General features: G+C 44.3%; 1 protein-coding gene across 1 annotated transcript in view; it reads left to right on the top strand.

Moving 5' to 3' along the window:
• Nucleotides 1–14,325, top strand: part of LOC120057527 (protocadherin-1-like) — an 82,362-nt gene extending 68,037 nt beyond the window's left edge. Inside the window, exon 4 of the mRNA XM_039006121.1 lies at nucleotides 13,955–14,325. Coding sequence (XP_038862049.1) covers nucleotides 13,955–14,325 — 371 coding nt within the window. The remainder of the gene's footprint in view (nucleotides 1–13,954) is intronic.
• Nucleotides 14,326–15,755: the final 1,430 nt, after the last annotated feature.

Below are 15,755 nucleotides of genomic sequence, written 5' to 3'. Positions count from 1 at the left end.
TAGATCCAAAAAAGTCCGTATATCGATTTGAGTAATCCACTCGTTCAACTTGCAGAGAAAGGAATCCGAAAATCTACCCCTAAACTTTGTTTCAACAAGTCAAAATACATTTGTATTTACTCCTCAGACACCCTAAAATGTAATTAAAATATAATATATCTTTCGGAAAGAAGTATGTTCAATAGGAAACCGATTTTAGCAGGAGCGCAACTTCATCATGGAGCGCGAAGACACTGATTTTCAATACTGTGTCCTCATACAAAAACTCTTATTTCATATTTGTTTTTTACAAGCATGAAACTTTGAACACAGACTGCTGACACCCTGGGAGCTATTTTACATTATTAAAAAAAAAGAATCCGGTTGGTTTTTCTTTGGATTTTCTCCTATTGTGTTATATTCTCCTACATTATTTTAACATTTCTACAAACTTCAAAGTGTTTTCTTTCCAATGGTACCAACAATATGCATATCCTGGCTTCAGGTCCTGAGCGACAGGCAGTTTGCTTTGGGCACGTCATTCAGGCGGAAATGGAGAAAAGGGGGCCTGATCCCCATGAAGTATTAAAGGTCTTACTTACATCTGCTGCGAAGAGCGTGATCACACAGTCTTCCAGAACAGCTGGTGATCTCATGCATGTTTCAGTGTTATTTGCCTCGAAGCGAGCATTGAAGTAGTTTAGCTCGTCTGGTAGTCTCGTGTCACTGGGCAGCTCTCGGCTGTACTTCCATTTGTAGTCTGTAATGGTTTGCAAGCCCTGCCACATCCGACGAGCGTCAGAGCCGGTGTAGTACGATTCGATCTTAGTCCTGTATTAACGCTTTGCCTGTTTGATGGTTCATCGGAGGGCATAGCGAGATTTCTTATAAGCTTCCAGGTTGGAGTCCCGCTCCTTGAAAGCGGCAGCTCTAGCCTTTAGCTCAGTGCGGATGTTGCCTATAATCCATGGCCTCTGGTTGGGGTATGTACTAGAGGTCGACCGATTAATCGGAATGGCTGATTAATTAGGGCCGATTTCAAGTTTTCATAACAATCGGAAATCGGTATTTTTGGGCGCCGATTTGCCGATTTTTTTGAATATTTTTTTTTACACCTTTATTTAATCTTTGTTTAACTAGGCAAGTCAGTTAAGAACACATTCTTATCTTCAATGACGGCCTAGGAACGTTCTACCTCGTTCAGGGGCAGAACGACAGATTTTTAACCTTGTCAGCTCGGGGGATCCAATCTTGCAACCTTACAGTTAACTAGTCCAATGCTCTAACACCTGATTACATTGCACTCCACGAGGAGCCTGCCTGTTACGCGAATGCAGTAAGCTAAGGTAAGTTGCTAGCTATCATTAAACTTATCTTATAAAAAACAATCAATCAATGACTGTCATTGCTCCAATGTGTACTTAACCATAAACATCAATGCCTTTCTTAAAATCAATACACAAGTATATATTTTTAAACCTGCATATTTAGCTAAAAGAAATCCAGGTTAGCAGGCAATATTAACCAGGTGAAATTGTGTCATTTCTCTTGCGTTCATTGCACGCAGAGTCAGGGTATATGCAACAGTTTGGGCCGCCTGGCTCTTTGCGAACTAATTTGCCAGAATTTTACGTAATAATGACATAACATTGAAGGTTGTGCAATATAACAGGAATATTTAGACTCATGGATGCCACCCGTTAGATAAAATACAGAACGGAATAAACGTTTTGTTTTCGAGGTGATAGTTTCCGGATTAGTCAAAGGTATATGGTTTAGAGAGAAATAGTCGACGCGTTATAATTCCTGTAATAACTTGCGGCTGAACTTGAAAGGGGTTCCTTCGTTATTTTACCTTTCATGTCTTCCATAGAGAATGTCTTGATCTACTTCAAATAAGGTCTGTGTTTCGCGGAGGAGTAGACTGACAGGGGACCATGCAGACAAGCTCTGCTTTCTGCACTACAACCTAAAACTTTGTTTTAACATATGTTCTCATGTTATTTGAGACTAAATTGATTTTATTTATGTATTATATTAAGTTAAAATAAAAGTGTTCATTGTTCATTCAGTATTGTTGCAATTGTCATTATTACAAAAATGTGTTTGTGTGATTATGATATATATATATATATATAAATACATACTTTTTTTAATCGGCCGATTTTTTTGTCCTCCAATAATCGGTATCGGTGATGGCGTTAAATTCATAATCGGTCGACCTCTAGTATGTACGTACGGTCACTGTGGGGATGACGTCATCAATGCACTTATTGATGAAGCCAATGACTTATGTGGTGTACTCCTCAATGCCATCGGAGAAATCCCGGAACATATTCCAGTCTGTGCTAGCAAAACAGTAGTTTAGCATCTGCTTCATCTGACCACTTTTTATATTGATCGGGTCAATGGTGCTTCCTGCTTTAATTTTTGCTTGTAAGCAGGAATCAGGAGGATAGAATTATGGTCAGATTTGCCAAATGGAGGGCGAAGGAGAGCTTTGTATGTGTTTCTGTGTGTGAAGTAAAGGTGGTCCAGAGTTTTTCCCTCTGTTTGCACATTTAACAGGCTGATAGAAATTTGGTAAGACAGATTTAAGTTTCAGTGCATTAAAGTCCCCGGCCACTAGGCGCTCCACCTCTGGGTGAGCATTTTCCTGTTTGCTCATGGCGGAATACAGCTCATTGAGTGCGGTCTTAGTGCCAGCTTCAGTCTGTGGTGGTATGTAGACAGCTATGATAAAAACAGATGAAAACTCTCTAGGTAGATAGTGTGGTCTACAGCTTATCAAGAAATACTCTACCTCAGGAGAGCAAAACCTTGAGACTTCCTTAGATATCATGCACCAGTTGTTGTTTACAAAAGTACATAGTCCACAGCCCCTTGTCTTACCAGACGCCGCTGTTCTATCCTGCCGGTGCAGCGTATAACCAGCCAGCTGGATGTTGATAATGTCGTTGTTCAGTCACAACTCTGTGAAGCATAAGATATTACAATTTTTAATGTCCCTTTGGTAGTTCAATCTACCACGTAGGTCATTGATTTTATTTTCCAAGATGCACGTTTGCTAGCAGAATGGAAGGCATTGGGGGTTTATTCGATCGCCTTCGAATTCTCAGAAGGCAGCCCGCCCTCCGGCCCCTTTTTCTCGGCCTTCACTTCACACAAATGACCGGTGTCTGGGCCTGTTCACGGGAAAGCAGTATGTCCTTCACGTCGGGCTCGTTGGAGTTGTTAAAGGAAAAAAAGGATTCTGCCAGTTCGTGGTGAGTAATCGCAGTTCTGATGTCCACAAGTAATTTTCAGACATAAGAGATGGTAGCGGCAACGTTATGTACAAAATAAGTAAAAAAACATAATCGATTAGGGACACGTAAACCGTCAGCCTTCTTCTCCGGTGCCATCTTATGTGTGTTGTGTTTGCAGAGCGTTGTATTGACATTTTTGCTGTTGTTTTGGCTGGTGGCACAGATGGATGGATGGAAGGATAGATAGATACCCACTGGGCACACACTGGTTGAATCAACTTTGTTTCCAGGTCATTTCAATGAAATTATATTGAACCAACGTGGAATAGACATTGAATTGACATCTGTGACCAGTGGGTAGATAGATCTATGTGTTGTGGTGTCAGAGGTGGAGTCAGCAGTGTTTCTGCCTTTTCCCTTAGCAGGCCCTCTCATCCCTCTCTCAGAGCTGTAAGTCATTCCTAATGACCCTCTCTCACAAGTGTGCTAATTAAAAACCCCAACTAATGGAGCGTTTGGCCTCCAAATAAATCTGCCCTGTGATATCTGTGTAGACAACAGTGTGTTTGCCGTAAACATTTTCCCCTCCTTACGCCGAGCTTTCTCTCTGCAGCCAAGTGTACTTAGGTGTGCCAGATACAGAGATATGCTTTCCCTTTGCTATGTAAAGAGTGCTCAAACCACAATACTACATCCATATATGCTGTGCACCAGTAGAGGCTGTTGAGGGGACGACGGCTCATAATGATGGCTGGAACGGCGCAAATGGAAAGGCATCAAACACATGGAAACCTTATGTTTGATGTGTTTGATACCATTCCACCTTTTCTGCTCCAGCCATTACCACGAGCCCGTCCTCCCCAGTTAAGGTGCCAACAACCTCCTGTGGTGTGCACTATGCCTAATACACACAGACATCTAGGTCCATGGAAAAGCCTTTAACCATGGCAAAGAGCAATAACCCTATTAAGATTATCCATGCATGCACTGACAATAAGAACCACGGGTCCTTAAGGCTCAGCGTAGTGCATTGTTAGTCCTGTACCACAACGCACTAAATCATACACTGGATGCAAGCACCAGCCAGAAGGGCACTGCTTCAACTATGTTTGCCAATAGTTTACTGTTCCACAACATGTCCTCATTGGTTTCGTCTCCGATATTAAGCCTTTTTACCTATTCCACTGCTTTTACTCCAAAGCATGGCTTCGTCTTCGTTTCCTTTTTGTCTGGGTAAAACATGGCTTCCTATGGCTTTCTCCCAGAGCCTCAGTCGCCCCATGTGGGGAGTGGCTGTCAGCCGCCCAGCAGCAGACAGGGAAGAGAAAGGAAACGTTAGGGAGAGAAATGTCAGCTCCACCCGGGAACGATGTGTGTTGGGGGAGAGGATGAGTGACACGCTAACAGGTGGGGCCAGTCTCCTGCTCTGTGCGTTCACAGCCACTTCCCTCACATATGATATATTATGCATGCTTTATTTTCTGTCTCTGTTGTTGTGTTGTATTCTTTCCAAGGAAGCATATTGGTTGAGCAAAACAACAAAACTCCATTTAAAGAACAGAGGACTTTGTTGTCTGGTTTGTTGTTGGTGGCAGGAGGACAAGATTGTGATCGGAGCTGGAGCGGTTAAAGAATGAAAAGGCAGAGAGATGAGGGAGATGTTCGATGCTGACAGGGAGCTGGGACTGTGTCGTCTTTGACAGAGATGCAAAGCCAACAGGGTGAGCACGTAGCAGCATGTAGGGACTGGGAGCTGGGAGATGAACGCTAACAATGGATAGACCTAATTAAAATGTGATTCTCACTTCAGGGAGATTACAGAGAAGGCCCACAGAAAATGATGGATGTGAAAGGAATGGAGAGAGACAGAGGGATTCCTCCCTCCCCAGCTCCACCTGGTCTTTTTCCTTCTCTTTAGAACAAAGTTGAGCGACAGGGTGACCGGCTGTACCAATGCCGGGCTTTATTCATGGCTCCTGAGATGATTGACAGGTGGAAAGCAGGGAGGTGAGCACTCTGTGTGTTACTGCATTTAAGCTGGATGAAAAGCAATATGTGAACTCGAAACATTCAGCGTGTGCGTCGTTGGCCCGCAGATGGAATGACGTATATGTGGTTTACCATGCAGGCTGGCCTTTTGTTATGGACAATATACATTTTAAAAGTGTGTCTATGGCCCACAGCAGGACAAACTCTGGCCTTCTGTTCTATGAACTCTGGATTTTCTGTATCCGTCTGTATCAGTGCTGCTGCCTGCTGTAATGGTTGATGTCCTGCTCTGTCCTTTGCTGGGTGAACTGATAGTCAGTCTGTATTAGCAGATTGAAGTTAGGATGACTCAGTGATGTTATGATTCACTGTTGTCTTTTGTAACACTTCCCCCTTTGTTCATGTTGTTCAGGAGGCCTCGAAGGTCGGATGAAGTTAATCTTTCTGAAAAGAAACTGAAAATAGACCTTCAATTTACTTTGCTAACCCACACTACAACAATCACAAATCTGTTTGAGTGCCGACGTGAATCCCAAACTACTCTGGTAGAGTTCTCAACACCCTTCAATATCATAAAGCTATGTTATACAGAAATATCTCTCCTGCTCACCATTTGTGAGAAAATGTAATGCAAAAACGAATTTCCTAGGTTTCCCTGTCTAGTCTGATTGACCTAAGAAACTGTGTGGTAGTTTCTTGTGGCTTTTTAATTAACCACTATATTAATGCTAGTTTTGTGAAAGCAATTGGGGTTGATACTGTGTAATGGAATGTCTTCTCTTGCTCGGGTGGTATAAGCCTGTGTGGTGTGGGTGGGAGTGTGTGGTCTTTGACTCAGGCTCTGGATCACTGATAGAGACGGAAGCATGCACTTCCCTGGCGCTAAGCCTCTTGTCTTCAGAGAGCAGGTTCACACAGCGTTCGGAAGATCTGTGATATTTGATTTGTATGCTACATGATCTGCAGCTATTGATTTCTCCAGTTCCTTTCTTTGTAGGCCTCCTCTGTATTTCCATTCTTGACTCCAGGCTGTGTTGGAGTGCTCTACATTAGGTTTCGTTCTCCCATGTGCATTCTCCACTGTGGTGTATACATGTGCATGAATTCTACTTTATTCAAATGTCTTTTTCACCCTTTAGCACATCTGCAACAAGCGTCTAAAGCAGTGGGAGTGAGTGTTTGAGTGTACATGTGCACACACGTGTGTGTGTGTGTGTGTGTGTGTGTGTAGTGGGGGTGTTCACAAGCTAAGTCTTTGCAGATGTAAAATAGTATCTTAATATTTAAATTTCTGAATATTCTGATAGGCTTCCTAATCCTAAAGCCAAACATCATAGAATATCGTCACTGATCTACCATTGTCTAATTGTGACTTTTCTCAGTTATCATTAGTCATATTAGACATCGTATATCTGTCAAAACAAAATCAGTGATGAAAGTTAGAAAACAGTGTCCAGCTACTCTGAGTGACAGCATTCCATTGCCACTTCCTTCAACGCTTAATTGAGTTGTTTTGATTCTGCTTCAAATGAGTTCTGAAATGCCGCCAGTCTTTCTGTCATGACTATGAGAAGCTATGCTCATCGCAGCTTCTATTAGCTCATTTCCATCATATCTAAACCAATGAGGCAGTAACCCAGACCAGTAACGAGCCCCAGCGCAGCCATTGCCTCACATTATCAATGACCTCAAGTGTTTGACACTCCACTGTCCCCATTACATCCCCTCTGTCCGGGTCACTGGGGACCCTGAATGGGCCCACAGCCCCCACTCATAGATGATACACTCTAGGTCAGTGACTGCTGCAGCATACTCTGGGTCAGTGGTGACCAGCAGTATAATCAGAATGCTCATAAACTCTGGGTCAGTGAAAACATTACTCCCAGTGTTCTAGTCATGTCCTCTTTCCCCCGGGTTGGTGATGATTCCCACTAGGATCAGTGCTCAGCCCCCTGGCTGTGGTGGCATGGGCACTGGCACAGATGGGACCCCTTGTGTATTGGAGACAGGTACCAGGGCATGCTCACACTCACACACACATACACTGACACACACAGTCTCTCTGGGCACCCCAGATGGAGGTATTTCCATGTGGCTAGGTGCTTAGCATGGGGCCTCACTCTGTCTGCCTCTGTGTGGACTCACTGTACATATGGGCCAGTGAGAGAAAGGGATAAAATTGAATAAAATGACATTTGCATAATAATGAGGACCATTAGCGATGCTGTGTGATTTTTCTCCCTCAGATGTCTCCGATGATGCATGTAGCCTTATATTTCTGTTCTTTTGAACTCCTATCAGAGATTGGTTTGTTCTGTGGTTGTTTCAAAAGCTCTGCACCCACCTTCTGCCCAACAGACTACATGTAACTAATTAATGTCACACTATGGTGCCATACGTGGATGCCACTGAACACCTGTATGTGTGTCTGTGCGTGGGTGTATGGGTGCATGTTTTTCTGTCTGTGCGTGTGTGTATGTGTGTATGTGAGTGCAGTGTATGTGTGTGCATGTGTGCGTGTGTGTGTGTGTACTGCACTGATTTTTGTTGTGTTTGAGGGAGAAAGAAGGAGAAAGAGGGAGAGAGAGGGGGACATGGAGAAAGAGAATGAGACAGACTGAGAGACAGTGTGAGTCTGAGGGGGCTTGTTTGTCTTGCGGGTGCCAGTTTGGGCTGCTGCCCGGGTGCCAGTTTGGCGTGGCGATGCGGGGGCATGGTTTTGCCCAGACAGATGGTGCTGGGCCTTGTCAGAGTCCCTGCCTGTTAGTAGAATTGATTGCAGAGGCCTGTGCCAGCCTCTCCCAGGACAGTGGCCTATGCAGGCATATCATGGGACTGCCACCACCTTAGAGGCGATAGGTCATGTGACTCACAGCTTATTTTGGGCCTGGTTGAAAATGTGTGAACAATGCAGTCCCATGCAAAGGGTCCCCCTGAGGCAAGTTGTCATGAGCAATCTGGCCTTAATACAGAGCACATTCTGGCACAGCTATTGTACTCAGTTCCAATCAGCTGCTGCTGTTTGTTGCCCCCAATTTTTTTAGTTGTTGTTGGTATCTTTACTGCAGAGCAAGCAGTTCAGTGGTAGAGAAGTATCTTACTGTAGCAGGATTGCATTCTCTAACCTGCCACGAGCTTTGACACTATGGACAATGTTTCACAATATCCATTTTGGTGATGCGTTTATGAGGCAATGGAGTTGAACACAAAAAGGCTAGTGTAGTGATGATGTTTTAGGGTGTCATAGATGTCTCTAGAGGCCCCTCGGCTCCAGAGTGGCACAGTGGTCCAAGGCACTGCATGTCAGTGCAAGAGGTGTCACTATAGTCCCTGGTTTGAATCCAGGCTGTATCACATCCGGCCGTGATTGGGAGTCCCATAGGGCGGCGCACAATTGGCCCAGCGTTGTCCGGGTTTGGCCGGAGTAGGCCGTCATTGTAAATAAGAATTTGTTCTTAACTGACTTGCCTAGTTAAATGAAGGTTAAATAAATAAATTAAATATCAATCTGGAAAACTCCTATCTATCTGTCTGTGATCACTGGGAACATGGCCTATCCTACAACACAGTCAGTGCATCGACCCACTCACTGCAATGGCTGTAAAATGATAACCCTAAAGAGAAGAGAGACCATTGGGATGGACTAAGTGAGGACAGGGTATCAAGGACCAAACCATTGACCGTATCATATAGGCTCACAGATTGCAGCCACAACATGCAGTAGCATCCACATTACGATGCTGTCCTTATTATTCTACTACCCATTGCCGGCAATTTCACAAATTTTTTCTTCCACTTAAAAAGATTTCCCCAAAGTTTCATCATTCAGTGAGGCCAGTCCAGTTCGCTGTAAGGCTTTGATAATACTGTTGATAACAGCGCTGCTTTGACAGAAACTTAAATTCATTTTGGCTATATTCCATGTCGCATTTGAAATGGATGTCAGGGAGATTGTTCTGTATTTCCATTTCTTCACTGTTGTGTTCATCAAAGTCACTTTTGGGGTTTCAGCCACAGTATTATGAGAAGAGCGTAAATCACGAGGGACGTGATTGAATCAAACAGTGCTTATTAACATACTCATATTATTCACATTTTTGACATTCTTTCTGTTTCTATTGACAAAATCCCCAAATCCTTTTCACTTGAAATTAAAACTGGGTGAATGAATAAGCCTCTTTAAAGCCATGCCAGTGCTGTGAAACATAGATGATCACTATGAATTAGTGTAGCTATTTGTCAGAGTCAGAGCACACGGATGTGAATACACATTAGGTCCCTTAAATAATCTTTCTAACTACACTCTCCAAGTATTAAATGACTGCTCTTAATACCACGCACTCACTGTAAATGTACGGTTTTACGGCTAAGCTTGTAAAGTGCACGAGTGTGCCAGTATCTCGAAGCTCTATTTACAATGTGTGTGCATGTATTTAATAGAAATATATCATTCTCTGTCCATAGAACAATCTCGGACAGGATTGTGCCTGCTCGCACCTTATCAGCAGGAACCAGCGAGCTGAAGCTGCAGATTTGGAAGTGATGATATCTGTGAGAGCTGGGACCTGAGAGTATGTGGTTATAAAGAGAAAGGCAGAACAATGTCTCCATTAGCCTATCTCTGCTCTCAGCCACTGGAGAGGGCCCATTCGGCTGGGGGTCCCACCGCAGCAACAGGGGGTCCAGGGCAGGCAGGGGGAGGCATGGGAGGGGGTCATTAGAGGATCAGATATAGAAAGGGGTGATGGAGTTCTGTGGGTCTTAGTGGCGTTGGTTTGCCAAGCCCAGTCTCACCATAGAGCAGGTAACATGCAGTCATTTGGGGAGGGGAGCTGGCTTGGGGCCACATCGTCTTCCGCCCCAGTTGGGCTGCTCAGACGGGCATTAGAGAGAGGCCCCGGGGGTCATCTCTCCATCATAGTGCGACGGGGACCGAAAGCCGCTCAACAGCTCTCGAACTAGTGCACTGCCCTTCCATGATGGATAGCACTTGGGGGACTGGAACTGTGTGGGTCTGACATGTACTTCCTTATTTCCAGCGAGTCACTGTGGAATGGAGCCGCTGTGGCCTTTAAGGCTTTCTCACAGCCAGTGGAGTGTGTCCCACAATTCACTGGGGTTCATGGCCACTGCCTCCTCAACAAGGAACAGCGCAGCATTGCAGTCACACAGAAGATCTCCCCCCTGCTCTCCAAACACACTCAAACAAAGCTCTCACCAAACTGACAAATATTACTGAAGCATCATAAAACCAAAACATAGGCTACTATCATAACCAAATATAAGTAGCATTGATCTCAAAGATCCCAAGATACCACAGTAGGCAAATATCAGTATGATAAGCCTCAAGTTAGAGCCAGTATCCTTACTCAGCCAAAGCACATACAAATGTATTAGGACAAAACAAACCATTCCAAACATCCTGCTAGTGTAATAAGGCCAATGTCATGCCAATACTAAAAATAGCATGCTGCATTGAATGTAGGCCTATATTAAACTACACTCTATAGTGCATGATTTCTTGCAGCAGTAGACAGCTGATCCCATAAAACCATCAGTGAAGGGCAGTTGGGAGCTCTGTTATGCACTTTAAAGGTCATTTAACCAAAACATTTGGCCTCACTGAAACACCTGAGCCTTTGTGTCTCTCCTCTCTTGCCCATTCTGCCACATCTGAGCCACTCTTAGATCTGCCGTGGTTTTGTACTTTGGTTATTTCTATCTAAGGATTCCAAGGCTTTCTTCAAAGGACCTTTGCGCTGACCTCTCTTCCTCATAGCTAAAAGTTGGTCAGAAACACAGGAAGCTGAATGAAAGGGATTAGTCCACAGACAGGAACAACTGGGGAGGGTGGGAGGGGTAGGCAGGGGCCGACTGGCCTTCAGAGAAGCTCTACTGACACTTTCTTTCTTCAAGGAGATCGTTATCGGTGAGAAAGTAAAACAGACACAGGCTCAATAATTAATCAAATATTCTCTTGAAATGTACCCACTTCTAAAAAAATTCACAAGCTGAGGTTTGCTTCCTTAGCCTGAGGAAAGGCTCCACAGAGCAGCTAAAGACTGGAGGATGGGCAGGGATGATCACTGGGAGGATATGCTGTTTGCCTCTCCTCTCACTCGAGTGTCAGCCTCTCAAAGAGAATCCCCACAATTCCCATGACAATTTGACTGTTATATAATGAGTGCGTATGCAGAATGTATATGCTAAATGATCCCAAACACGTCAAAACAATATTTCTACAAAACAAGGAAAAGTCCCAATTTCATTCGTGAAAATGATTTAGCGTTTGGTTGTGTTCCTGTTTAGCCACATATTTTATTTCCCTCTTGTTTTCTCACTCCCTCTTTTTGAGGGAGACAAAGTGTCAGGTATCACTGCTAACCGAAGGGAACTGTTGTGAATGCTTTAGTAAACACGCTCAATATGTCACTGAGAAACAAACACGACCCCGGAATTATATTTATCCTACTATGCATGAACAGATCACTATCTAATCACAGCCTGTTTGGATAGCAGACTCCATCTCTGTTGAGAACGCCTAGAGTATGTAAAGATATGTGAATACATTGGGTGTTGTTTCATAAATGAACATTTTAGCATTAACCACATTATATAATTATAAGACCACACAGTCAATTTCCAGCTATAATGACTTTATTTTGTTCTCCTCCATCTTTCTATGAACTGCGGGTCTCTAATGTCTGTTCCCCATCGATCACAAGCGCTGTGGCACACACTGGAAAGCAGCCGGTGGGGAGAGGGAGGATTTGCAATCAAACAGAGAGGAGCAGTGTGAAATCTCAGGAAGAGCAGCTTCCCCCCATGCCCATGGGCAGGGGATCAGACGGAGAGGAAGCCTGGCTCAGACAGCCAACACCTCCCACTGGCACCCTGATGCAAGCAGCATGCAAACCCACCCCTCACATGTGTATCAGCTGGAGGGTTAAGTTCTGCACGTACTCCCCTTCTCCTCTCCTCCGTGGTCGTGCATGGTAGAGTGTGTATTACAAAAGTGTGAAGGAAGTGCATTTGAAATCAATGATGAAGTTCACTGGGAATCAAAAAGCGAGAGGTGGATGGGATATTGAATGTTGCTCGGCAGGGTTTCCTGTTGTTCATGGCTAAGTGTGTCTGATGTAATGAATGGAATATATGAAATAGATATGCTTAAAAATGAAACGGACTGTAAGTGAATGAGCGACAGCTACATGGGCTGCACTGGGCTGTCTCCAGATCTGGAGAGTTCAGGACTTGCTGTGTAGGGAGAAAAAATGGCATTGAGTCACCTTTCTTCAAAACCCAATCACCTGCTCTCTAAATCCAATCACCTCCCTGTTAAAGCCAGTGCCCTGCCAGTGCTGCGGCTCAACCATCCACTCTCTGGGCTGCCCGCTCTCTTCCTGCTCCCGGCCTTTTGGAGCTGCACTCTCCATCCGTGACACATGAGACTGTGAACTCTTAAAGGGTTTGTTTCAGGCCTAGAGCTTGATTTATTCCAGGCTCCACTCCAGGAGAAAAAAATCTTCCTTTTCCCTCACCTTTCTTTGGCTGCTCCTTTAACCTACTGTGCAACTTCTTTGATGTATCTTCCATGTCCACTGTGTGTTTGGGGTCTGTTTATTTCAGCAGTGTGAGCTGTGCTGAGCTGAATGTGCACAGTAGGTAAAAGGGTCAATACTGTGGCTTTGTGTTGTGCAGGTGGAACAGCCCAGAAGTCCTACATAATGGCTGCATTAGAGCTAGCTGTGTGTACAGACAGAGAGACCAGTGGGGAACAGGTCCCCTGGGCTGCTAAGCAGGCCTACAGGCTGCCGCCTGCAATTTCCAGGCAAACACATGTAAGGGCTGCTCTGCATGCTTGTTTCCCTGTGAGCTGCACAGAAAGCTGAACTGACAGAATATCTCTGTTGTTTGTGTTTTGAGGTTCATAGGTGCTATAAAGTTACTGTACATATTGACTGAGAGGGTGTTCCCTGTGACCCAGTCACCATACCGTGTATTTTCTGTGACTGCCCAAGAAGGGCGTAGGTATGCAGTCCAGCTATTGATTTGGATCTGTGCTGTTTGGAATGAGGTCAGTAGGTCGTGGACCTATTTAATTAATTAGGAACGGTAGAATGGAAAATGTATTACAATCAAGGACATGGACTCATTTCAGACCTGCCAGTCAATAACAACCACACCACAATGGGTTTACCCTGGGGCCCTGCAGGGATCCCTGTGGAGCCACATGCAGCATTGTGTGTGGGTGTGTTGTCTGATCATGCATGCGTGTTTGTGTGTTCAACTTTGTTTTCTCCCTGGAAACACATTGGGGGCGCCATTTACACCCACTGCATACTAGATGGCAACCTACATACAACGCAATACAGCCACGGGGGCAGCACAGAACATGGCAAAAACAGGAAAATTATGGCAAATATCAATCACCACTAGACACACAGTCGTAACCCTTGCTCAATGCTTAGCAATGATTGCCCAAATCAGTGAAAGGACTTCATAGAACACACCACCGGACTGCAACTACTGTAGCATCCATGGCAAAGTGCATAGCAACAGCTACATAGCAACAGCTGTACTGTGCATAGCAACAACTACAAGGGAAATAGCAGACAGAGCAGGAAGGTTTTCACAGACTGGGCGTTGTTATATCAGCTGTGAAACCCCTTCTATTGTCTTTCTTGTCTGTTAACATTTGAACCTCTCTGAACATGGGTGTTCTTCTCTCCTTGCAGATATGCGATCCATTCCTGATGTGGCCATGACGGGGAACTGTACTCAAGAGTGCAGCGAGCTGGGCCACTCAGACGCCTGCTGGATGCCTGGGCAGCCCTCCCCAGTGCGCAAGACCAGAAACCCCCCTAAACTCTCCACCTTCGTGCCTTACCAGGAGAGAGGCAGCCTGGGCCGCTTGGCCAACGGGAGCGCCAGGCTGGGTGGAGAGGAGCACCGAGCCCACCTTCCACCCTCCCGGAGTGCCTATTCCAACAGCGGCCACGCCCCAAGTCAGGACTTTCCCCTGGAGGAGGTGCCCCTGAGCGTGGCCACCGAGTTCCCGTCCACCTCCCCTTCTAGCCACACCCCCAAACGAGAGATCTACCTGTGAGAAAGCCCCATCTCCCATGTCTGATTGGTGCACAGATAGAGGAGCCACAGAGACATACCCACTTTATAAAAAGAAACATGCTCTTATGCTGCATTCATAACCAAGTGGGAAGGTGGTAATTACCTCATAAGATTGGTAAAAATCGTCTTGAACGCCCCTCCAACTGGTAATTACTAGTGGGAAACATATCTATCATCCCTAAACTCCGACTTCTCCTACATGCTCACCTCTGTCACTTACTAAGGAAATGACCTTGATAACAGCATTTCCGGCAGTTAAATGCAACAACAAATAGTATTTAAAAAAAGCAATCTATTCATATGGTTTTTTAACACTATAGTTTGTTTACAAGCATGATAGCTGTACTTTTAGTTTATGGTTGAAGCAGCTTGTTGGCCTTTAGCCAATCTGCATTTTTCAAAAGATTTAAAGCATGCAAATGCATCCAACTGGTATTTACAACTTCACAACTGGTAATTACCACCTTCCCACTTGGTTAAGAACTCAGCATGAGGATCTGAAATGTCCATTTATTTAAATAAATATCCGTTCTGTAGGAAATATGGTCTGTAATTCGTGGAACCATTGGTATGTGCAATAGGAGTTTTTCAGTTTATTTATTTTATTTATTTGCATATTTATTGGTTCAATAATGTATTAATTAGTTAATGTATTCATTTATTGATGCAGTTTATTTGAAAGCATTGGTTGAACACTTGTGGTAATATCACACAAAAAAATATACAATCAATCCCTCAAACGCTACTGATTTACTTAGCTTAGCCCCAGCCTGTGGAATGTTCTCTGGATCTTTAATGTGTGATCAGTGCTTTAGTGCCATAACCAGATAACATTCAACTGACAGGTGATAAATCCCTAGGGTAGACGTAATGCTTTTGATTACAAATCAAATTGAATGGTCTTTCTTAATGTACAGTGCTGTAAATACATTTGAATGGTGTACACTGTATCCTGTATATATTTCTGTCTGGCTCAAGCTGATAACAATAGCCTCAGAATTTTTGCAGTTGAGCTTTTCATTCATTTGAGCTGCTGCTGTTTAAAACTTGATTGAAATGTTTTCCTAAAGCTTGGACGGACTGTGTGGAAAAGCTCTTGATTGAATTCTACACATACACACCCGTGACCCCCAATCATGATAGAACCATGGCCTTGTACCTCATGCTCTCTGGAGAGCTCTTCAGCCAGTGAAGAGAGCTGTGTGGCAGCATTTAATCGGACAATGTGTGTTTCACTGAGTCTCAGCACTGTGACTTGTCTCTTTTCCTGGAAACAGTACACTTAGAGGCCACCGCCCCTGGTCGCACTGACCATTCCCAATCCTTGATCCAATCCTTTATACTTTAGTTCATTTAGAACCTGTGGTTCTCCACCTAGATGATACTTTATTCTCTGTGTGAAAAGCTCCT

Source organism: Salvelinus namaycush, chromosome 12, assembly GCF_016432855.1.
Source record: "Salvelinus namaycush isolate Seneca chromosome 12, SaNama_1.0, whole genome shotgun sequence".
NCBI lineage: Eukaryota > Metazoa > Chordata > Actinopteri > Salmoniformes > Salmonidae > Salvelinus > Salvelinus namaycush.
Note: the sequence above shows the minus strand (reverse complement) of the source record. Positions and strands in the feature narration are given on the sequence as shown.